Source organism: Cervus canadensis, chromosome 4 (genome assembly GCF_019320065.1).
Source record: "Cervus canadensis isolate Bull #8, Minnesota chromosome 4, ASM1932006v1, whole genome shotgun sequence".
Classification (NCBI taxonomy): domain Eukaryota; kingdom Metazoa; phylum Chordata; class Mammalia; order Artiodactyla; family Cervidae; genus Cervus; species Cervus canadensis.
This window is the reverse complement of record NC_057389.1, coordinates 102,350,202-102,374,547: the sequence shown is the minus strand read 5'-3', so window position 1 is coordinate 102,374,547 and position 24,346 is coordinate 102,350,202. Positions and strand designations below refer to the sequence as shown.

The 24,346-nt window shown below is 49.7% G+C and overlaps 1 protein-coding gene across 4 annotated transcripts in view; it reads left to right on the top strand.

Annotated features, from left to right (window-relative positions):
- EPS15L1 (epidermal growth factor receptor pathway substrate 15 like 1) overlaps window positions 1–24,346 on the top strand; it is a 105,219-nt gene that overhangs the window by 23,586 nt on the left and 57,287 nt on the right. For all 4 annotated transcript variants that reach the window (XM_043467199.1, XM_043467198.1, XM_043467197.1 and 1 more), the window contains exons 2-10: window positions 1,174–1,215; window positions 1,414–1,503; window positions 1,974–2,021; window positions 3,839–3,934; window positions 4,631–4,693; window positions 11,826–11,951; window positions 15,610–15,669; window positions 18,884–19,117; window positions 23,087–23,244. In XM_043467199.1, coding sequence (XP_043323134.1) covers window positions 1,174–1,215; window positions 1,414–1,503; window positions 1,974–2,021; window positions 3,839–3,934; window positions 4,631–4,693; window positions 11,826–11,951; window positions 15,610–15,669; window positions 18,884–19,117; window positions 23,087–23,244 — 917 coding nt within the window. The remainder of the gene's footprint in view (window positions 1–1,173; window positions 1,216–1,413; window positions 1,504–1,973; window positions 2,022–3,838; window positions 3,935–4,630; window positions 4,694–11,825; window positions 11,952–15,609; window positions 15,670–18,883; window positions 19,118–23,086; window positions 23,245–24,346) is intronic.

Sequence of the window (24,346 nt, the reverse complement as noted above, 5' to 3'; positions counted from 1 at the left end):
CCAGTGAGTCAGCTCTTTGCATGAGATGGCCAAAGTACTGGAGTTCCAGCTTCAGCATCAGTCCTTCCAATGAACACCCAGGACTGATCTCCTTTAGGATGGACTGGTTGGATCTCCTTGCAGTCCAAGGGACTCTCAAGAGTCTTCTCCAACACCACAGTTCAAAAGCATCAACTCTTCGGCGCTCAGCTTTCTTCACAGTCCAACTCTAGGGGTGCTGAATTCCTGCCCCTGCTGGCACACTCCCGCGGATCTTCTCGCCACTGGGGGGCGGCTTGCTGAGGTTGGGAAGACCCCACAGAGGCTGCTGGATGTGTGAGGGTTTCACCACCACCAAGCTGAATCCAGGCGTGTCTCAATTAGCCTCTTGACTGTAGATCAGGTGGTTATCTCTCTGAACAGCATCTTAGGAAATCTGGTGGCCGGAACGCGGAGTGTCTTCCGTGCCAAGCTCAGGACTTTGAACTTCCTGCCTGTCCTAGTGGAGGCTGTCACCGGCCGAGTCTTTCCTGGTGCTTGGGGCTGGTCAGCACCTTTTTGCCCAGTCCTTCGGGTGGATGGCTGGAGGAAGACCAGATGGGTGGGGATAAGCCTTGGAGCAGGGAAACCAGTCTGAAGCTGGTGTGACTGGTGATTCATGGTGACTTGTGGAGATTCCTGTTCCGGTTCTGCAGCCAGAGCACAGTCTCAAAGGATAATGGTGTCTGTTCCTGTGAGCTCCCGGACGCACCGAAATCCCATCGGTCAGTGAGTGGAAACCAGCCCGGGCTGCCACTCCTCCTGAACAACCGCGTGGTTTGTGTTGGAATCAGGACTTATTTGAGAGCATTAGCATTTCCTTTTTCTAAACTGAGGAAGTGTGAGATGTCTGTCTGAGAATAAACTGCAGTCTCTGTTTTTTGTTGTTAAGTCACTCAGTTGTGTCTGACTCCTTGCGATCCCTTGGACTGGAGCCTGACAGGCTGCTCTGTCCCTGAGATTTCCCAGGCAAGAATACTGGAGTGGGTTGCCATTTCCTCCTCCAGGGAGTCTGTGTAGAGAGGACATTTAAAGTGCCTACATTTTGATTTTGATATTTATGTATTTTCCTGATGACAGATTGAGGGGATGACGCTTTTTTTAAAGAGAGGCTTTGTGTCCATGTTTGACCAATGTCTGTGGTTTTGTTTACAGATTCCCACCGGAAATCCATTATATGAGTCTTACTACAAGCAGGTAAGTTTTCACTAGTGTCTTTCCGGATTGAGCTTAGAGAGGGAGTGACTTGGAAACCCCCAGCTGTGAATTGCAACCCAGAGAGGCCTCCCCTCCCTTTGTTTCCCAGCTGTCAGCCAGCGGCCAGTGTCACGGGTGTTGCTTTACCTGCTGCTCAGCTGCCAAAGCCTTATCTCACGTGTTGCTCCCCAATTCCAGGTAGACCCAGCATACACAGGGCGAGTTGGGGCGAGTGAAGCTGCACTTTTTCTAAAGAAGTCTGGGCTCTCAGACATTATCCTTGGGAAGGTATGTGATGAACGATAGCGATTTCTCTTCTGCAAACACCCTCAGGGCTCCCCTGGCAGGTGGAGACCAGCCTGTGCAGACCCCTCTTCATGGGGTCTGTACTCCTCTTGGGAAGCGGGCTGGCCATTGCGAACCTCTCAGGGCTATAACTGGTGGATGCAAATGCTCTAAGGGTTGCTGCCCCCCTTTGCATGGGTAGCGGACAAGAGGCCTGAGCGATCTTGGGGTCTTAGCTGTGGCTTTATGTTGGCCTTGGAGCCTAGTACACTTGGGAGTTCTCTGGACTATGCTGCTGCCTGCTATGTGCCTCCCTGGGGAGAGGGAGGGGTCCAGGCTGCTCACCTCGTCTGGGTCTGCCTGCTGGGACCTATACATGAGGCTCACGTGTATGGGTGAGTGGCGACGGTGGCTCCTGTGTGGTGAGGAAATGATCGGAGGTCACACTCACGAGCACTTTTGTGTTTCCACAGATATGGGACTTGGCCGACCCAGAAGGTAAAGGGTACTTGGACAAACAGGTACATACACGTACACACACAGTAAGTGGAAGGGCTGGGCCAGAGCCCCCAGGCCAGGTCGCCCCTCACTTCCTCCCTGTCGTCGCCACCGACAGGTGTCACCAGACATAAGTGGGGCCATCAGACCGTTAAAGCGCCAAGGTTTCATTTCAAAATAAAGGCCTCTTGAGCTCTTGGAGCCATGTTTCCTGGTTAGCGTAATCTTTTTAATATTTTGTGTGGTTACAAGTGACTCAGATGTTTTCCCAACGTTCTGTAAGTTTAGACTCTCAGGGAAGTTGCAGAAAAGAGTTGAGATTGTTCCCGTGTGTGCTTTCCCTGTCTCCCCAAGGCACGGTGCTCAGGTCCCGTGCAGCGCTAGACCAGGGGCCTCACCCAGAGCTGACCACGTGCGTAGGCACTTTGGTCTGGTGTTGTCCCTGGTGTATAGAATTCTGTGTAATTGCATCACTCGCATAGATTCAGGTAACCACGGCCACTGTCAGGATTAGGACATTCTCACTGCCCCCAACGAGTCCCCCTCATGCTGCCCCCTGGGTGTCACACCCTGAGCCCTGGCAACCACTGGTTCCTTCTCTGATGTGATCCCATCATTTTGAGAATATTCCATAAGTGGAATGTTATAGTGCTTTAGATTTTTTGTGCATTGGCAGTTGGATTCTTCACCACTGTGCCACCTGGGAAGCTAGTACTTATGATTTTTAACTGGTCATATTTTAATTTAGTTCAGTCTTTCCCCAAACTCTATTCCAAGGGGTGTGGTTCCTGGTGTCTCACTGTCCATGATCCGACCTGTGGAATTAGCACCATGCGCGCCTCCTCCCTTGCTGGAGATTCATAGCGCACGTTTGTGTGTTGAGGGTTCAGAGGACCTTTGTGGGAGAGAACCCTGTTTTATTTCTCTTTTTAAAAATTTTTTGGCCGCAGCATGTGGCATGTGGGATCTCAGTTCCCTGACTAGTGATCAGACCCCTGCGCCCTGCATTGGGGGTGTGGAGTCTTAACCACTGGACCACCAAGGAAGCCCCAAGAACGCTGTTATCTTTGCTGAATGCAGTTCTTCTAACTTTACTGATGTCCCCATTTCTCTGCATGCTACACGGACATTCTGTAGACATCAGCCTGAGACAGGCTGCTCTAGTGCTCACATTTCTGTGAAGGAGATTTTAAAACCATAATTGTGTTTATAGCTTTAAAAAGAATTCATGTTCTTAGGCCTGTTGATCAATTTAGAAAAACTAGGTGATCCTGCACAAGTCCTCTAAGCCTGTGGCATGATCAGTCTTCGCTTCGGAGGAGGGTGAGGAGGAGGCAAGGCCCCTAGTTCAGGTCCTTGGTCCTTGTGTGGGAGAGGAAGTCCACGCCCGGCCATTGAGGAGCAGGGGGTGAGGGGGGATGCTCTGTTCAGCGAGGCCAGGGGGATCCACTGAGCTGTGAGTGTCAGGCCCCAAACAGCTGTGTCTATTCCAAACCATTTCTAAAAAGTCAGTGCATAGTTCAACCACCCTTTAGACTTAAAACTGTACACTCTAGCATTTCTTAAATGTTGAGAGCTCATTGTTTCTGAAAATACAGCTGTTTGAAATTTTATAGCGTTCAGAAAGCAATGGGCTAAGTCTGTTTTAGCACATTCACTTAAGCAGTGCTCCCAGGGTGAGACCGGCTTTGCTTGAGTCTGTAAGAGACTTGAGCATGTACGGGCTCCCCTGCTGAAGCGAAATGAAACGCCTCGGGCCCCCAAGCCCCTGACTGCAGACAGCTCGTCCGCCACCGCTGCCCGCCGGGTGGGGTTTACGCCTGCCCCTCTTGGATTGCAGGGTTTCTATGTCGCATTGAGGCTGGTGGCCTGTGCGCAGAGCGGCCACGAAGTCGCCTTGAGCAATCTGAGCTTGAACATGCCGCCGCCTAAATTCGTAAGTGTCGGAAGCCTCCGTGCTTCTCTGCTTTGTCTGTTCGTCTCTCTCGCTCCATGTTTTTTCTTTCTCTCTCTAATTTTCTTTTAATTGCGGGGAGATTCCCATAATCTAAAATCAATTTAACAAATGAACCATTGGGCTGTTCAGCGCGTTCACGGCATTGTGTAACCGTCACCTGTCTGTTCTAGAACATTGTCACAGTCCCCCAGAGAAAACCGTGTACCCACGAAGTGATCATTCTTGACTCTGCCTGCCCCCAACCCGGCCCTCAGCCCTTGGCTTCCACTGATCTGCTTTCTATCTCTGTGCATTTTATAGAGTCATACATCGTGTTTCTTTCACTCAGCATAATGTTTTCAAGGTTCATCCACTTTGTAGCATGTGTCAGTACTTCATGCCTCTTCATGACTGAATAAAATTGCATTCTGTGGTCTGCCTCATTTTGTTGATCCTTTCGTCTGTTGGTGGGCATAATAATTCATGTACAAGGAATTGTTTGCACGCCTGTTTGCAGTTCTTTGGGGTCTTTACCTAGGAGGAGAATTGCTGAGTGATGTGGTGATTCTGTGTTTAACTTGCTGAGCTCTTTCTCCCTTTTGAAAGCACTTTGAAATGGATATCCCTACCATGAACCCGTGCTCCGGTGGTAGAATTCGGGGCCAGCTACAGTGGAATGTCTCTCTCTCTCCTCAGCACGACAGCAGCAGCCCTCTGATGGTCACGCCGCCTTCTGCAGAGGCCCACTGGGCTGTGAGGGTGAGTGCCCGGGCCAGGCGCCCCCTCAGCTCTCTCACATGCATTTCTGTTAGTCTTTATGACGTTCAGCACGTTTCATAGGGTGATTGTATCATCCACTTTGTTTCAGAGTGACTGTGCCACAGAATTTGGATGAAATACTTCTCCAAATTAGAGTCTTTTGCAAAAACCATCACCTTTTCCTGTAATTGGGTATTGTTGCCAACTAAGGCAGGCAGATGTTGCATTCTGAAAATTTCACAGTGGTTACCTTGTACTTCTAGGTCATGTTCTGTGATTTTGCTGCCCGGGTAGGTTAATCAGGATAGAAGGAGAAATTGTGAGCTTTCAAGCGTGGAGACTTCCAGAATGTCTTCATAGCTTTCTCCCTTATTTCCAGCCAGTTTATGCTTTACAGTTCTTTCCTCTCTGTTGCTGTCATTGCTTTTTGAAGAACGCTCACCACTTAAAGTGTTCTTTTAAAGATAGGATGTTGAGGCCACAGAGCTGTGTTACTGCTTCTAGAAAGAAAAGAAATGAGTGATGTGTTTCTTAATAAGTGCAGAATTACTCCTGAAGGCAATTTGTGTATGAGTCACAGAGATGGTCAGAGATGGTCTCCCAATGAGACTTCCTCCCCACTCATGGTTATTACATTGCCTCAGTTTTATTTGGCTTAAATACCAGTATTAATAGCAGTCCTGCTATCAAATAGACACCTCTCTTCAGTTGAAGTGAGGTGGATGAACCTAGAACCTGTTATACAGAGTGAAGTAAGTCAGAAAGAGAAAAACAGATGTACGGGATCTAGAAAAATGGTGCTGATTTGCAGGGCAGGGGTAGAGACACAGACGTGGAGAACGGACCTGCGGCCACAGCAAAGCCAAGAGGGGGTGGGATGCATTGGGGGAGTAGCACTGGCACATGTACACCACGTGTGTAAGGCAGACAGCTCGTGGGGGGCTGTGTCCAGCACGGAGCTCCGCTCAGCGCTGTGATGCCTGGAGGGCTGGGACTGGGGGTGGGGCGGGGGAGGCCTAAGCGGGAGGGGATACATGTGTACTTATGGCTGATTCATGTCGTTGTACGGAAGAAACCAGTACCACATTTGTAAAGCAGTTATCCTCCAATTAAAAGGAAATTTTAAAAAAAGAGACACCTCCCAGCCCCAGGTGGTTTTTTGTCCTTTTTTATAGGGTTGGAAGGGTTCAAGGAGGGAACCCTGGGGAGAGGTCTGTGCAGGGACAGGGCGGAGAGGCCTCAGCTGACCCAGGGGCAAGGAGTTGCCTTTGTGATAAATCAGGCACTTTGCCAGCCATGATCATAATACCGAAGGATTTCTTTCTGTGTAGTCCAGTTGCATGGCATCTACTTTGAAAAGCAGCTGCTTCATTGTGAAAGACGGTTCTAAACGGCTCTTATTATTCCTCAAACTGTTTCAGCCCCTTTCCAGGAGGGGCTGTGTTGAGTCCTCAAGAGAAGAGCTGGTGGCTGAGGAGCCTGTGAGGCCTTGAAGAGGGGAGTCGGGGAAGGAATGGTGCTGTGACGGGGCAGAGAGCTTCGAGTCCCTTCAGAGATCATGACGAGTGTTAGCATTCTTTTCTGTCGTGAAAGTCCCTGGGCTTCCTGGAGCCAGAGTGGGCAAGTCTGCCAGATCCGCGAATTCCACACCCCAGGCAGATGCAGGGAGGTGGGCTTCTGGCGCTGACGGCGACTCGAGCGCGCAGTGTCTGCTTCTGTTCTGACTTCAGTTTCTTTCTCTTGAGTCGTAAAATACACATCGCTCATTCACTGTCTTGCATGCACGCGTGCTCTTTGCGGCCCCATGGACTGTCGCCTGCCAGGTTTCTCTGTCCACGGGATTATCCTGTCAAGAATACTGGAGTGGGTTGCCATTGCCTCCTCCAGGGGATCTTCCTGACCCAGGGATGGAGCCCAAGTCTCCTATGCCTCTTGCATTGGCAGGTGGATCCTTTACCACTGAGTTACCTGGGAAGCCCCGTTCACACTGTCTTAACTGTTTTAAATTGAAACATAGTTGATGTACAGCATTATATTAGCTTCAGTCTCAGTGTTAGTTTTCATAGCGATTTGACATTTGCATATGTTGATGAGATGATCACCATGGTAAGCCTAGTAAGCATCTTCTATGTATAAAGTTGCTACAGTGTTGCTGGCCATATTCCTTATGCTGTGTGTTGCATCCCCTGGCTTATTCCTTTTGTGCCTTGAAGTGTGTACCCTTTACTTTCCTTCAGGTGTTTGCCCAACCTTCCACCCCCTCCCCTCTGGGAACCACCTTGTTTCTTCTTTGTATCTAGGAGAGTTTTCCTTTTGTTTCTTAGATTCCACATGTAAGTGAGATCATATGGTATTCCTTCTTTTCTGTCTTCTTTCATCTGGCATGAAACCTTCTAGATCGATCCATGGTGTCATGAATGGCAAGAGTTCTTTTTTTTTAAATGAGTAATAATTCCATTGTGTGTAAGTATGTATGTGTGTGTGTATATATGCATATACACACAGCACATCTTTAAAAAAATGATTGTATTTAGTTTTGACTGTGCTGGGTCTTCATTGCTGCGTGGGCGTTCCTCTAGTTGCGGTGTGCAGGCTTCTCACTGTGGTGGCTTTTCACGTGCAGAGCGCGAGCTCTAGGGCACACGGGCCTGTCGTTGGCGCCCGTGGACTCAGTAGCTGTGGCTCCTGGGCCCTAGAGTACAGACAGGCACACCAGTGGTGGCGCGTGGGCTTAGTCGCTCTGCAGCGTGTGGGATCTTCCTGGATCAGGGATCAAACCCGTGTCTCCTGCTTTGACAAGCAAGTTCTTTACCACTGGGCCCCCAGGGAAGCCTCTGCCACAGTCTTCTTTTCAGTCTTCTATTGATGGACCCTTGGGTTGCTTCCATATCTTGGCTGTTGTAAATAATGCTGTAGTAGACATAGGGATCACGTCTTTTCCAATTAGGGTTTTTATTTTCTTTGGAAAAATGCCCAGAAGTGGAATTACTGGATTGTATGATTGTCCTGTTTTTAACGTTTTGAGGAACTTCCATCCTGTTCCCGATAGTGGCTGGACCATTCTATAATTCTGCCAATAGTGCACAAGGTTTTTTCTACACTCACACTAACATTTGTTATTTGTTGTCTTTTTGTCAGTAGCCATTCTGACAGGTGTGAAGTGATACCTCATTGTGGTTTTGGTTTGCATTTCCCTGATAATGACATTGAGCATCTTTTCACGTGTCTGTTGGCCATCTGTAATACTTCTTTGGAAACATGTCTGTTCAGATTCTCTGCCCATTGTTTAATCAGGTTGTTTGGTTTTTGATACTGAGTTGAATGAGTTCTCTGTATATTTTTAGATATTAACCCCTTATCAGGTAAATCATTTCCAAATCTCTTCTCCCATTCATAAGCTACCTTTCATCTCTAATTTTATTGATTTTAAGTCTTCCCCCTTTTTTTCTTGGTGATTCTGGATAATTTGTCAATTTTGTTTATCTTCTCAAAGAACCAGCTTTTAGTTTTATTGATCTTTGCTATTGTTTCCTCCATTTCTTTTTCATTTATTTCTGCTCTGATCTTTATGATTTATTTCCTTCTACTAACTTTGGGGGGTTTTTGTTCTTTTCCCAGTTGCTTTAGGTATAAGATAATGTTGTCTGTTTGATGTTTTTCTTGTTTCTTGAGGTTGAATTGTATTGCTCTAAACTTCCCTGTAGAGGTGCTTTTGTTGCATCCCACAGGTTTTGAGTCATCGTGTTTTGTCACTTTTTTTTAAGGTATTTTTAAAATTTTCTCCTTGACTTCTTCAATAACCTGTTGGTTATTTAGAAGCATATTGCTTAATCTCCACGTGTTTGTGTTTTTTACGTTTTTGCCCCCTTGCTGCTGCTGCTAAGTCGCTTCAGTCGTGTCCGACTCTAGATATCCCTAATTGATATCTAGTCTCATAGTGTTGTAGTCACAGAAAAGATGCTTGATACAACTTCAATTTTCTTAAATTTACCAAGGCTTGATTTGTGACCCAAGATATGATCTATCTTGGAGAATGTTGTTTGTGGCATTTGAGAAGAAAGTGTATTCTGTGTTTGGATAAATGTCCTGAAGATATCAATTAGGTCCATCTGGCCTAATGTGTCATTTAAGGGTTGTGTTTTCTTATTAATTTTCTCTGTGGATAATCTGTCCATTGGTGTAAGTGGGGTGTTAAAGTCACCCACTATTATGGTGTTACTGTTGATTTCCCTTTTTATTCTGTTAGTGTTTGCCTTATGTATTTGGCTTCCCTGGTGGCTCAGTGGTAGAGAATCTGCCTGCAATGCAGGAGATGTAGGTTTGATCCCTGGATCAGGAGGATCCTCTGGAGAAGAAAAGGGCAAGTCACTGCAGTATTCTTGCCTAGAGAATTCTGTGGACTGAGGATCCTGGTGGGCTACAGTGCATGGGGTCACAGAGAGCTGGACACGCCTGAAGCGACTGAGCACACTCCTGTGTTGGTTGCATCAATATTTACAGTTGTTAGGTCTTCTTTTTGGATCAATCCCATGATCATTACGTAGTGTCCTTATCTCTTGTAATATTGTTTATTTTAAGGTCTGTTTTGTCTGATAATGAGAATTACTGCTCTGGCTTTCTTTTGATTTCCATTTGCATGGAATATCTTTTCCAATCCTCTCACTTTTGGTCTGTATGTGTCTCTAGGTCTGAAGTGGGTGTCTTGTAGACAGCATATATATGGGTCTTGTTTTTGTATCCATTCAGCCAGTTGGTGTCTTTGGTTGGAGTGTTTAATCAGTTTATATTTTAAGAAATTATTGATATGTGTGTTCCTATTAGCATTTATTAGCATTTTATTGTTTTGGCTTTGTTTTTGTAGGTCTTTTCCTTCTCTTGTGTTTCCTGTTTTATAGAAGTCCCTTTAGCGTTTGTTGTAAGGCTTGTTTGGTGCTACTGAATTCCTTTACTTCTGCTTGCCATTAAAGCTTTTGATCTCTCTGTCAATTTTGAATGAGATCCTTGCTGGGTAGAGTAATCCTGGTTGTAGATATTTTTCTCTTTCATTACCTAAAATGTATCCTGCCACTCCCTTCTGGCCTGCAGGGTTTCTCCTTAAAAGTCAGCTGTTAATCATATGAGGTTTCCCAAAACACCAAGTATATTACTTGCTGCTTTTCATACTTTTCTTTTGTGTCTGATTTTTGTTAGTTTGATTAATAAATGTCTCAGTGTATTTCTCCTTCAGTTTATCCTGTATGGGACTCTCTGTGTTTCTTGGATTTGGTGGACTTTCCTATTCCTTTCCTATGTTGGGGAAGTTTTCAACTATAATCTTTCCAAAAATTTTCTCTGACACTGTCTTTTTCTCTTCTTCTCCTAGGACCTCTATAATTTGAATATTGGTGCATTTGATATTGTTTCAGAGGTCTCTGAGACTGTCCTCAGTTTTTTTTCATTGTTTTTTTCTTTATTCTGCTCTTTAGTGGTTATTTCCACCATTCTGTCTTCCACCTCACTTACCATTCTTCTGCCTCAGTTATTCTCCTATTGATTCCTTCTAGAGTGTTTTTAATTTCAGTAGTTGTGTTGTTCGTCACTGTTTGTTTTCTCTTTACCTCTCTAGGCCCTTGCTCAGTGTGTTAAATGACTCTTGCGTCTTCCCCGTTCTGTCTGAGATTTTGGACCATCTCTGCTAACGTTGCTCTGGATTCTTTTTCGGGACCTGTGAGTTTTTATTCGGTCCTGTGAGTTTTTACCTCACCCCTTCACTTGCACAGCGTTGCTCATCTTTTCGTTTTGTCTAGCTTACTGTGTGTGAGGTCTCCTTTCCTGCGGTCAGAGGGTCATAGTTCCTCTCAGTTTTGGTCTCTGCCCTCGGCGAGTGAGGCTGGTCCGGTGGCCTGTGTAGGCTTTGTGTCGGGAGGGGCTTGTGCTTGTGTTCTGGTGGGAGCAGGTGACGGGGTGTGTTTTGGGGTGTCTGGGGGAAGCCTGTCTGCTGATGACTGGGTTTGTGTTCTTACCTTGCTCCTATTTGGGTGCGGCGTCCTGCGCTGGGCGCTACCGGCAGTTGGGAGGTGCTGGGTCTTGAGTCCGTGTGGTCCTTTCTGGTGGTCAGGGACTCCTACCCGTACTCAGCTGTTCTCTGCAAGATCTTCTGCATCTGAAGATGCACTCCTGATGCGTCTGTGGAGAGAGATGTACTCCACTTCCACCTGCTCCTCCGCCATCTCGTCTCTCTGCCTTCTCGTTTTGTTGATGGTTTTCTGTGCTGTGCAAAAGCTTTTAATTAGGTTCCATTTCTTTGTTTTTGTTTTTGCTTTTGTTTGCTTTAGGAGACAGATCTAAAGAAGTATTGCCACGATTTATATCAAAGAGTGTTGTGCCTATGTTTTGGGTTCTGGTCTTACATTTAGGTCTTTGATCCACTTTTTTTTTTTTTGTATGCATGTTTTTATATGTGGTGTAAGACAGTGTTCTGGTTTCATTCTTTGACATGTACCTGCCCAGTTTCCCCAGCACCACTTACTGAATGGACTGGCGTTTCTCCAGCGTATGTTTTTGCCTCATTTGTCCTAGACTAATTGAGCATAAGTGTATGGCTTTACTTCTGGGCTCTCTGTTGTGTTCCCTTTATCTTTGTGTCTGTTTTTGAACCAGTAGTATACTGTTTTGATTACTGTAGCTATGTAGTATAGTCTGAAGTTAGGGAGCTTGATATTTCCAGCTCTGCCTTTTTTCTCAAGACTATTTTGGCTATTTGAAGTCTTTTGCATTTCCATACAAATTTTAAAATTACTTGTTCTCCTCTATGAACGATGCCATTGGTATTTTGATAGGGATTGAATCTCTGGATTGCCTTGGGCTGTTTTTGTTGTTGTTTAGTCACTAAGTCATGTCCGACTCTTGTGACTCCATGAACTATAGTCTGCTAGGCCCCTCTCTCCTCTGTTGACCTTTGCCATCATATCCGTAGTCACTCGAGGACTGTATCCTTCTGCCTAGACTTGATTTTGGAAGTGCAGGAAGACTGTCCCATGCTCTTAGGTGAGCCCATGCTGGATCCTTGCCCACTTTCAGTCAGCTTTAAGGTCAGGGCTCATTTTGGACACTCATACTTTTTCCCTCACTCAGGCTGTTTCTTTTCAACTAGGTAGAAGAAAAGGCAAAATTTGATGGAATTTTTGAAAGCCTCTTACCTGTCAGTGGTTTGCTGTCTGGAGACAAAGTCAAGCCAGTCCTCATGAACTCAAAGCTGCCTCTTGATGTCCTGGGCAGGGTAAGTGGTTCTCTCGCACAGGGCTCTACTGCTGAATCCGGTTGGTACGCCACCCTGCCACCTCCCCTGACACTTGAAGGACTCACGGCACAGCTGTGCACCATCAGTTTTCACGGGAGCTGACGTGGATGGAGTAGTCACTGCATTTGGGCTGGCTCGGGGCCTCACAGGGTGCAGCTCACAGAGGTTCCCCAGCACGCATGGGGTGGCGACCTCAGAGGTGCTCTCGCTGCCCAGGGCTGAGGACAGGCCAAGCTGGACTTGAACCCAGACCTCTAGGGGAAGAGTATGGTCATATATGTCTATTTCCTTTCTATTTTTAATTTTTTTCACTCCCTGTGAACCTAAGGTAAAGATAGTTTCAGTTCTGCTGCAAGTTTAGATAAAATTTTATGCATTCTCCACCCCCCCCTCCCCTTTATTTTAAAGCCTCAGTTTTGTTCCTATTAAACACAAGTATTTAAAATTTTATTTTTTGGCCGCACTGCACGGCATGCGGGATCTTCGTCCCCCAACCAGGAATCAAACCTATGCCCTCTGCAGTGGAAGCATGGAATCTTAGCCACTGGATCACCAGGGAAGTCGCTACAAGTTTTTTTAGATACAGCTCTCGAAACCTGACTGTTTTCCTTCTGACGAGATTTGGTTATGGCCCCTCACGTCTGCCCTGTGCACATAGCCGAGTTCTGCAGTGGCTGTCTCTGTGCTGCTCTGGATCGAGGGGGATGGATGTTGTCCTCTGTCTGGATGGAACTGCTGATGTGACAGGTGCAGACCTAGAGCAGGAGGACAGAGCAAGGTCCCTGCTGCCCTAGGCCACACCTGGGGGTCAAGCTCATGACATTTGGTAGAACCGTGGGGAAAGGGGCAGATTCCTGCCCACTAGGATTCACCTAGTAACGTCCCTGTTTGAGTTGCACATTTGCAGATTCTGGCCCTTTTTATAGCACCCAGATAGGACTTTGTTTGGAAATGAGGCCACTAAGAAAGGGGCTCTCACAGATCCCCGTGTCTTCTTGGTCGTGGTGTGGTGTAGATGGAGACCGTGAAGGGGACACATGGTGACCCCAGTGGTCTTTATGAGGCAGGATGGGGTGGCCTGCTCCTGCAAGGCGTGTGCCTTTACGTGGCAGTTCTTCACGGTACCTGACAGTGGCTGCGATAGTGTCATAGAGCCAAGTCACGTGCAAGGCAAGGAGATCACAGAAGTGGGGTGTGCCTTATTAGAAGGGGAGCTGCAGCTTGGAAGGGTGGGTTCTGCAGATCTTCTCCCCTGGCACCAGGTTTTGTCCACAGGGGTCACTTCTCTGCTCTTCTCTCATTCTCTCTCTCCTTCCAAACACCAACCCACATGTGCACCCGTTTACCTGTGCATGCACACCTCCACGTCCACACACCCACCCGTCCATGCGTGCACACCTCCACGTCCACACACCCACCCATCTATGCATGCGCATATCAGTGCACTCAGGCATCCATCCATGCATCTCTGCACACTCATTCATCTGTGCCCCCCTGCACCCACACATTGGGTATCCATTTAGTCATTTAGAATCTTTTTTTGGCGTCTGCTCTGGGTCAGCCTTGTGCTGAGCACTGGGAAGAGGGGGAGAGAATTATTAATAGATACAGTCCTTGGAGGTCAAATAAGTAAGTAATAGTTAAGATCCTAGTATTTATTTATCGAGGGCTTAGTATGTGCCAGACCTAGTTCTAGGGCTTTGCAGGAATGAAGTCACTGAGTAACTTGTAACTACGTTGTTATGGATGGTATTATGGATGGTGTCACTTTTGTTTTCTTTCTTATTTTTTTGGGATACAGCATGTGGGATCTTCCCTAACCGGGTCTTGAACCAGTGCCCCGAACCAGTACCCCCTTCACTGGGAGCACAGAGTCTTAACCACTGTACCACCAGGGAGGTCCTCCATTTTCCATATGACGAAATGGGGGCCTTGAGCATGGGCAGTCGTTTGCACAGGGTTTCATGGAGAAGGAAATGAGGTCCTGGTGGCCCCACAGCCCTCGCTTTTCCCTGGTGCTCCCGTGCCCCACCACTGCCTCCTTGGTAATCATACTTCTGCTTGGTGGGGACAGTAGAAGGGGAGGTACCTGACCCCCCTGAGCGGAGGGGTTCAGGGCAGGCAGGGAAGGCTGCCTAGAGGAGATGGCCCTGGGTTATAGCCTCCAGAGGGATGGAACAGGGGCTGATGATGGGTTGAGAAGGCCGGGTGCACGATGGCATGCGCAGAGGCCGCCCAGCATGCCGAGGAGGGCTGGCGTTCTCACCAGGCAGCTCCACCCACGGGGGATGTTGAGCAGTGTCTGGAGACATGCTTGGTTGCCCCACCTGGGTTGTGTACTATGGATCGCAGGTGGGCAGAGGCCAGGGATGCTGCTCGGTATCCCACCGTGCACAGGGTGGCCTCCACAGAGATGATCTGGCCCCAAACATCAGTGGTGCCAGGGTGGGGCAGGACTGTGGAGCCAGGAACACCTCTGTGTGCTGTATTTTGGGGAATGTTACTCTTCCTGAGCTGCTACTTCCTCAGTTGAGACCATGGACGTGAAGCACTCAACCCAGTGCCAGACACTTAAAAGGGCATCTATGTGCTTGAGGCGACTGTGATCAGTTTGAGGTCCCTAGAGGTCAAGGTGGAGTCCCAGGAGGATGGGCTGGGTTGTGGAGACCAGCTCAGGGCACAGGGCTCCCTGTGCCAGGCAGAGGGGCAGGGTCTGAATGCTGTCGGTGGGGTGAAGTGGGGTGAGAGTGCATTCTAGGGCAGGTCCTGGGGTTGCCCTGGGGACAGACAGGACTAGAGGCAGGGCGTCCAGCTGAAGCTCTGGCGTCTGTGGAGTGATGGAGTGGCCCAGGCCAAGGACACAGCAGCAGGAGGTAAAGAGGAGGGTCTACACATGACAAGCAACCCTGGGCTGAAGCAGCTAGTGGTTGACTGGGGGTCGGGTACTAGCATCCATAGCGTCATGGATGGACTCTGGCCCCTTGCCTGGCTCTGGGCACTGGTGTCTGCGTCAGGTCGGCCCCCCTACTGGTCCTGGATGGCTCACCTGGGTCAGGAAGCTCGTGCCTTGATTGTGCTTTGGAAAACCTAGCACATGGCATCTGATCTGTGCCTGCCTTGTCTTCTTGGGTGCTAGGTTGACCTGGCATAGTTTGTGGCCTCTTTCTCGCCATCCACTGATAGGGGAGAGGAGGCAAGATCCCATAGTCCTATTCAAGTGCATGCCCGTGGCCTTCCCCAGCCATAATGGGGATAGGGTGGGTGGGTGGGTACCTGTGTGCGCACATGCGTGCGTGTGCACATGCGTAGGGGGGCAGGCTTGTGTTCAGAGCAGCAACTGTACTAAAACCAAAGACTAAAAACCAGATTAGACGTCATTATAATCATGGTCATCTGTTAGTGAAAATGGTGGAAATATGGTGGAAAGGATCTTGGAATTGATAACGCTTCATCGGATGATGGCTTTTCAGAGAACCTAAAGACTGGTTTTTAAATGCACTTTGATTTCCTTGTCTTAACCTGGGTGTGCAGTCAGAATGTGAGTTCTGGTGGGCGTGCCTGCCACCACACAGCCCTTCCTGCCTGCGGGAAGCCCAGGTGCCGTCCCCCACTAAGCCTTGCTACTCTTCCCTTGCAGGTCTGGGACCTCAGCGACATTGACAAGGACGGGCACCTGGACAGAGATGAGTTTGCAGTGGTAGGTCCCTGCCGAGACTCTTTCCCCGCCTCCTGAGGGTGGGGACATGCCACTCGTGTGGGGATTTCTGGACTTTTTTCCTTCTTTTTTTATTGGAGTATAGTTGCTTTGCAATATTATGTTAGTTTCTGCCATACAATGAAGTGAGGCAGCTGTATGTGTACATATACACATATCCCACCCTGGATATTTTTTTTTTTCTTCGTTTCTTTATTTATTTGTCCATGCCTTACGGCATGTGGGATCTTTGTTACCCGACCAGGGATGGAACCTGTGCCCTCTGCATTGGAAAAGCAGCATCTTTAACTGCTGGGCCACCAAGAGATTCCTCTTGTTTAACTTTTTTAAAAAATGTTTATTTTGACATAATTTGGGTTTAATTTGACAGAATTGTTTTGCATCTTTGCTCAGATTCCCAGTGTTGCCATTTTACTACAGTGACTTTTTTCTCCCTCCCTCTCTTCCACTCCTTGCCCCCCCTCTCTCCTCTCATTTGCATATGAAGGTATACAGGCATACATACACACACACTTTGATTTTTCCTTTGAACCATTTTAGAGTTTTAGACATGGGCCTTTTCATCTTGAAATACTTCAGTGTGTATATCCCCAAGCCAGAGGGTTCTCTTATGTTACCACCGTCTAATTCAAGATCAGCAAATTGGCATTGACATTGTGTAATTTATTGTAGTATCTGTTATTATAGGTTATACCATATATGCTTTGTAGATATACACGTGTATATATATTATGTGTATTATTTTATTAATCTGTTGTCTGATCTAAGGATATCATTCACATTTTGCTAGTTCCCCAAAATGTCCTTTATAGTGAAGGAGACTCCAGCTTTGTGTGTCTAGTCCTGTTTCTTGTAATCTAGGTCAGCTCCTGCAACTGTCTTCCTGTCTCGTGGTCTTGTGGGCATTTTAGGGCCAGCGGTTTGTAGAGTGTCCCTTGGTGAGGGGTTGTCTGCTGTTTCCTTGTGATGATCCGGCGCTTGTACTTATTCTCCGCAGGGCACAGGCCATCGAAAGGACGTGTGATGTCTTATTACGTGTCTTCTACCTTGATGTCCCCCTGACCGAGGTCAGGTGGAGGCTTCGGGATTCCCTCCGCAGTTACTGTTTTCCTTTGTGCTCTGTCTTCCATGAGAGATGACATGTGAACACCCTGTACCCTTGCACCTCTCACCTGCTAGCTGTCGCATCCTCCCAGGAGTCTCACCCGAATCGCTCAGGTTTCTGAGAGCTGCCTCGTGAGGATTTTCTGGTTCTGTCCTTCCTTGTACATTTTCTAGCTCGCGCTCTACTGCGAGGGATTTGTTCACATCACAGTGCACTTAGGGATGTGTCTCCTGTTCTCTGTTCTGTGGTTTAGAATCCTTTACTCGCATGTTTATTTTGCCTGGCGAGAGCTCCTTGCAGCCCAACTCCTTGCATGATGCGATGTTCCCGGCTCTTGCTGTGTACGCATTCTCTCAGCTCCATTATCAGCCATTTCTCCAGGACCCCCAGTTCCTTATAGTGGAGAAGGGTATTAAGAGACCACGGTCTGGGCTCTGGAGTGCTCAGTGACCCCTGGGATGCCACGGCTTCCTCTGGCCCTTTCAGCAGACAGAGCTGGGAAGCAGGGGTGTGTATACACATGACCACCGGGTGTCGCAACGCTTCCGTGTCGGCTTCTGTCCATGCCAGATCCCTGACACTCCTGCCCTCTTCTCCTTTAGCAGCAGTGCTAGATCGCTGTGTAGTTGGGGGCTCTTAGGTCCCGTGGGCTGCCTTCCTATGCAGCTGCCCTTCCTCCACACCCCTGCAGCTCCCCACCCACTTCTCCCAGCTGCCTGCTGGGCTGACTTTGCCTGGCCCCCTCTCCCCACCCTGGGCCAGTGTCATTTCGTCCCCTCTTTTTCTTTCTCTCTTCCTTCCTCCTCATTCGCATCTTTGATCTTTCTCTCTGTTTTATGACATTTATTCACTCATCTCATTCCATTAAATGTCAAACGAAAATAGAATAAAGTAGCCCCTTATAGTTAAGGACAGTGCTTTAATAAATAGTAATTAAGTTCAGGGCTTCCCTGGTGGCTCAGACGGTAAAGAATCTGTCTGTCGTGAGGGAGACCTGAGTTTGATCCTTGGGTTGGGAAGGTCCTCTGGAGGAGGGCATGGCAACCCACTCTAGTATTCTTGCCTGGAGAAGCCCCATGGACAGAGGAACCTGGCGGGCTACAGTCTGTGGGGTTGCAAAGAGTTGGATGTGGTTGAGTGACTAAAAAGCACACACATGATTAACTTCGAGCAAAAAAAAAAATTGCTGAATAATCTGGGAATTCCTAAGTAATAGAAAAACAACGAAATACAGCCATATCCATCTTCTGTTTTAGGAATTTTAAATGTATTTAAGATGAAATTTTACAACATACAAATGAGTTAAAGCTTATTACTATCTTACTATACTGTGGTATAAAGCCTTTGAAATTTTAAAATTCTAGATTAAATTTAAACATTTTCCAAGAAAACTACAAATTTCTCATGTGATTCCATTCATAATTCCTTACACCCCACACTATTCAGTTGTGATTTTTTCCCCCTACACACATCAACTTCTTTGAGCATTTCCTGTGTTTCTGTATCATCCTGTTCTTTTCACTGACCATTATTATTCTTTAGTTTATGGTAGAATACATGTAACACAATGTATCATCATAGCCGCTTTTAGGTTTGGGGGTTTAATGCATTCATGTGGCTGTGCAGCCATCACTGCCATCCCTCGTCAGAGCTTTTTGACCTGGCAAAACTAAAGCCCTGTCCCCATTAAACACTAATCCCCAAGCCCCTCATGCTTTATTTTTATATTTCTTTTTTTTCAAATATATTTGACTGCCCCAGGTCTTAGTTGTGGCAGGCAGGATCTAGTTCTCTGACCAGAGATCAAACCCAGGCCCCCAGCAGTGGGACTGTGGAGTTCTTAACACTGGACCACCAGTGAAGTCCCTCTTTTTTTTACTCATTTCAGTGTTGTATGATTGAATCAATGTCTTGGAAAATCATGCATTGGTGGCATAGCTCATCAGAAAAGTTTTATTTTCACTCGTTCCGTTTGGAAGCAGCCTCAGAAAGAGCCGTCTTCATGGCATCCCTGGAGCCACTGGAAGAGCTGCCCTCCACCTGCCCTGGCCCTGGGCCTCGTGCCCCAGATGTCTTCTTTTGTCCTCACAGGCCATGCACTTGGTGTACCGAGCCCTCGAGAAGGAGCCTGTGCCCTCCGTCCTGCCCCCATCCCTCATCCCGCCCTCCAAGAGGAAGAAGACAATGTTCGCGGGTGCCGTGCCTGTCCTGCCCGCCAGCCCCCCACCAAAAGACAGCCTCCGCTCCACGCCTTCCCACGGCAGCGTCAGCAGCCTCAACAGCACTGGAAGCTTGTCTCCCAAGCACAGCATCAAGCAAGCACAGGTACAGCCCTCTGCGTGCTGGCCACGCCTCAGAGCAGCTGTTGGCGCTGCCGCGTGGAGTCCCAGTAAGAGGTCGCTCAGGGGTGAGTCGTTTGTGGCCCGAGAGGGGTAAAGTCTGGGATTAAATCACACCTTTATAGCACGTGTCTTAGGCCATCTGGCTGCTGTGACAGTGCCATAAACTGGGCGACTTCTGAACAACAGATTTACTTCTCGCTTCTGGGAGCAAAAGTGCAAGGTCACGGTGCCAGCAGACGCGGTGTTTGGTGGGGCCGCTTCCTGGTCCACAGATGGCTGTCCTCTCGCTGTGTCGTCACACAGCTGAAGCTCTCTGAGGTCCCTCTTACAAGGGCACACTAATCCTATTCACGAGGGCCCTGTTCTCACGAGTTAGTCACCTCCCGGAGGGCCCCCCACCACTCCTGACACCATCACACTGGGGATGAGGGCTTGTGTATGAATTGAGGGGGTCACAGACATTCAGCCCATAGCAGCAGGGCTGCAGAATTGACTTTCTCCTTCACTTAGACTTCACTTCACTTAACACCACCTTTCCCCAAACACGCTGAGCACGCTCCCACCTCGGGGCTCTCTGCTCATCCCCCGCCCCTCCTACCCCAGGCAGACCCCAGATTGCACACCGAGGCACCCAGCATCACAAAGCCTCTGCTCATAGGTCACTTGTCTGGAAAGCCTGGTGTGACTACTGCTGACCCTCTACTTGCTTTCTAGATCTTGCACACCTGGCCTGGTCTGCAGTTAATTATGCATCATCTGTTCAAGTCCCCCCTCATCCCCGGCCCTCTGCTGTTAGCTTTGTGAAGGCAGAGTTAGTTCCTGATTATAATGTCAGCGTCGAGAAGAATCTCTGGTGCTTTGATGCTCAGTAAATACATGTTGAGTAATCAGATGATGGAGGGAGGCATCTGCCTCATGTTAGGAAAACAGGAGGGGCTCCACCTCTCCACATGATAGCACCTTATTTGTCAAAAAAGATGCTTCTCACTGTGGCAGCATCGTAAGGGGCTTTTTATGAAAAGGCACCTTTGACATTGTCTGAAACGTGCAAGAACAGGAGATCCATCTCTGCCTCACTTGTGGTTTCAAAGGCAATGAATTGTGACAAGACCAGCCAGCACCACATGCATGTTTGCAATATGATGAAAATGAGAAACGTGTAAGAAGACAGTGAGGTCTCTTGATAGTGACATTCGAAAAAAAACCCCAGTCTTATTTATTTTTGGCTGCACTGGGTCGTCGTTGCTGCACATGAACTTACTCTGGTTGCGACAAGCGGGGCTACTCTGTGCGGTGAGCAGGCTTCTCACTGTGGTGGCCCCTCTTGTGCACAGGCGCTCGGGCACATAGGCTTCAGTAGTTGCAGTGCACGGGCTTAGTTGCTCCAGGGCATGTGGGATCGTCCTGGACCAGGATGGAGCCCGTGTTCCCTGCATTGGCAGGTGGATTCCTAGCCAGTGGACTACCAGGGGAGTTCCAGTGATCGTGACATCTTTAAAGCTCGGTTTTCAACTTATGAGGCTCAAGGAGCTCACGTATCTTGGGAGTTGGAAAAAAAAAGGTATCAGAGAGGGAGGAGGAGGCTTAGTCCTAGGAGCACGTTGGAGAGGCATGGCCTCCGACTGGTGAGTTGTGTGTGGCTCTCGCTGAAGGGCAGTCGCAGCTGGCCTGGCCCAGGCACGTTTCCCAGCCCACCAGCTGTGCCCAGTACTTTCTGGGGCTGCCCTCAGGGGAGACAGACGATAAACTAAGCTTCAGATGATAAGCTTAGCTTACATCGGTAAACTGAGGAAGCTCCAGCAGTCCTGAGAAAGCAGAACTTGGCCTGGCCTGGAAGTGTCAGGGTGAGGAAGGGTCGCCCTCCTGCAGGTGGTGCCAGCTGGAAGGCCCCTGCTGCGGTCACATCTGAGCTGACACCTGAGCGATCAGAAGCCGCCCAAGGACTAGCGCCTGGCCCGGCTCTGAAGTGGGGACATTCCCTGTGTCCTTGAAACAGGAAGAAGGCTGGGACAGGGTGAGCCGGGAGATGGTGAGCTGGACTCAGAGAGGTGGGGCTGGGCCCAGTGACTTAGACTTACACAAGCTGCTATTTTCCAAGACCCAACACCTTTTAAAAGTTAGTTTGCTTATCTGTGGCTGTGCTGTCTTTGTTGGTGCATACGCTTCCTCTGGGCGCAGTGAGCGGCTGCTGCTCTTCACTGCGGTGCTCGGGCTCCTTTGTGTGGCGGCTGCTCCTGCCGGGGAGTGTGGGCTCTGGGTACACCAGCTCTGCTTGATCCACAGCAGGTGGGATCTTCCCGGATCAGGGATCAAACCTGTGTCCCCTGCATTGGCGGGTGGATTCCTTTTCACTTGTACCACCAGGGAAGTCCCAGACCAAGACCTTGAGTCTGCAGAATTCTTGCCAAGAGTTCTTAAGTACCATAGGTTAGGCCGTGTGTGGTGTGTTTTACTGACAAGGGAGCAAGTGGGGCTGAGGTTCCCGATGGGGGCAGGCGCCCCCTGCCGCCAGTGGTTTGACGGCTCTCTCCGGGTCCCAGGAGCATGCTGCTGCTGACCTCCCCCCCTGCCTCCCCACGACTAGACGGTGTACTGCTGGCTATGGTTGGAGGTCAGAGGTGGGGGTATGTGTGTCCCCTTCCCCAGGAATAGGGGCAGCTTGAGGAATCACGGATATGAGAGCAGGCATCTCTGTGGACCCACAAACTCCATGCCTCCCCCCGCCCCCCGACCCGATCCCTGCTATTTTCCTCATCCCTAGGCAAGCAAAGCCCTACCTGGGCCCCCAGAGGGCCAGTTACGGGGCCCCAACCCCATGTCTCCTGCATTGGTAGGTGGACTCTTCACCACTGAGGCACCGGGGGAGCCCTGCCCTGGCCCTGGTGGACCCTGGCACCTGCCCTCCTTGTGTAGGACTTGAGCAGGTCGTGTGAGGAGGGATCACACGGGTGCTGGGTGACCGACCACTGAAGTCACAACACCTTGCCGGGCTCTCAGCTGCGTCCGCCGTAGCAGGGCTCCTCCGAAGCCCGGGCTCCCGCACCAGCACTGCGGACTCTGGGGGCCCACCCTCCCACGGGCGCAGCTTGTACATCAGCCCCACTCACTGCGTGGCAGTGCCCTGTGTGTGCTGACGCCTCCCAGGGGGTCTGCTGTGTCTCAGGGAGTTCAGGGTCTGCAGCTGCAGGCCGTGAGGCTGGCCCTGCGGCAGCAGAGAGCACCTGCGGGTGGAAGACGGGGGCCAGGCCTTCCAGAACCAGCGATCAGGAGGGTCCTCTCGGGTGCATGTGAAGCCTCCCCCCGGCAGGGGTTACCGCCTTTCCCTTGTGTCCCAGGCAGCGGGGGTGGGCGGGCTGTTGGCAGATAGACCTGCTGGGTCTTCACCTTTCTCTCGGGACAAAGGTTCAGGGCGCTGTCATGGGGTTGCAAGAGGCACAGACGGGCCATCGGGTGAGACTGACCGAGTCAGCATTCACCTTTCCGAGCCTCAGTTTTCCCATCTACAGACCAGAGATCCTGTCTGCCCGTTCATCTCACGGAGGGTCTTTTGCTGAAATGAGCATGAGAAGACTTTAATAGTGTGATACCTGTAGGTGATAAAAAGCCTGAGGATGTTTTTAAAAATGAAAGTTTATTTTTGGCTGCGCATGGTCTGCGTCACTGCACTCAGGCTTTTCTCTCGTGTAGAGCAGGGTTGTCGTGTGCAGACTTCTCATTGCAGTGGTTTCTCTGGTCGCGGAGCACAGGCTCTAGGGCTTCAGTCGTTGGGATTCCTGGGCCCTTGAGCACGGGCTCAATAGTTGTGGCACAAAGGCTTAGCTGCTCCATGTCACCTGGGGTCTTCCCGAACCAGGGATTGAACCCATGTCTCCTGCATTGGCAGGCGGATTCTTTACCACCAAGCCACCAGGGAAGTCCCAAAGCTTGACTAACTTCTGAAAACCCCTTTCAGCCAACAGTAAACTGGGTGGTGCCAGTGGCAGACAAGATGCGATTTGACGAGATTTTCCTGAAGACCGACCTGGACTTGGACGGCTATGTGAGCGGCCAGGAGGTGAAGGAGATCTTCATGCACTCGGGCCTCACCCAGAACCTTCTAGCACACATATGGTAAGCGCGGACTGATGAACCTCTGCTCTTCAGCACTGGGGGCCTCACTGACCCTCCCAGTGAGGTTTTGTGTGTGTGGGCAAGGCTGGAGCGGGCGGCTGTCGGGGCCGAGTGTGAGGGCCCATTCCCTGTATTCTATGCGTGTCCACATAGTCTCCTCCAGTGGGAAGGCTTCCTGTTTTGTCCCCCTGGGGAGCTCAGAGGCGATCTGAATGGCCAGGGCAGTTCTTGCTGGTGGTCCTGCAGCTTTCAGCACAGCCAGTGGAGCTGCAGGTGCTCGATCCTGGCCCCTTGGGGGTGCTGTGTGCAGTGAGGACGCCGAAGGCTCCAGCAGGGCCACCCTGGGCCTCAGGGCTGCGGCCACATCCCTGAGAGGCCGTGCCTCGTGAAGGCCAGTGACGTGGGGGTGGGGAGAGGGAGGCTCCAGCCTGCACCTCAGGACCGGTCAGGGCGCCATCTCCGCGGCCGTTCCCTCCCGGGCCGGCAGGACAGTCTTCACGGCCTTGCGATGGCCGGCGGTGGCAACCACTTCCCAGCTGTCTTCTCTGGGGGCGAGCCCTCGCTTAGAGGGCTTTACCTGGGAGCTGTCAGAGAGTTCCCATGCAGCTTGAGCAGTGAAGCCCTCCCGGCAGAGCTGTAACATTCACTGGAGTGACTGGGGGAAATAACTGTCCTTCGCAATAACTGAGAGATGGCCGCATTGTGAGGCGAGGCCCCAACCGAGAAAACGGACTGTGCCTCCTCAGGGAGCACGTGCCTCCCGGTCAGTCCCTGGGGGAGGCCCAGCTGCTGGTGACGACTCGGGCGGCCTGCGCCTTGGGTGCTGAAGTGCCTGTGAGTGGGATTCAAGTCATGGCCCGATCATCATGTAAAGGAAGGTAATTTATAACGTGGATCTCGACCTGTAAGGGCCGACCCATAAATGACACAACGAAATCACAGATATACTCGGATTAAAGGAGGGCCCGTGGAAGGGATGACAGAGAGTGAAGGCCGAGGACCAGAAGAGCGAGCTCTAGACTAACCATCGGTGCGGTGGAAGGACAGTCTGGGGTGGCTGGGGGCAGGGGAGGGGGACGAGACTAAAGTGGAGATAACATGC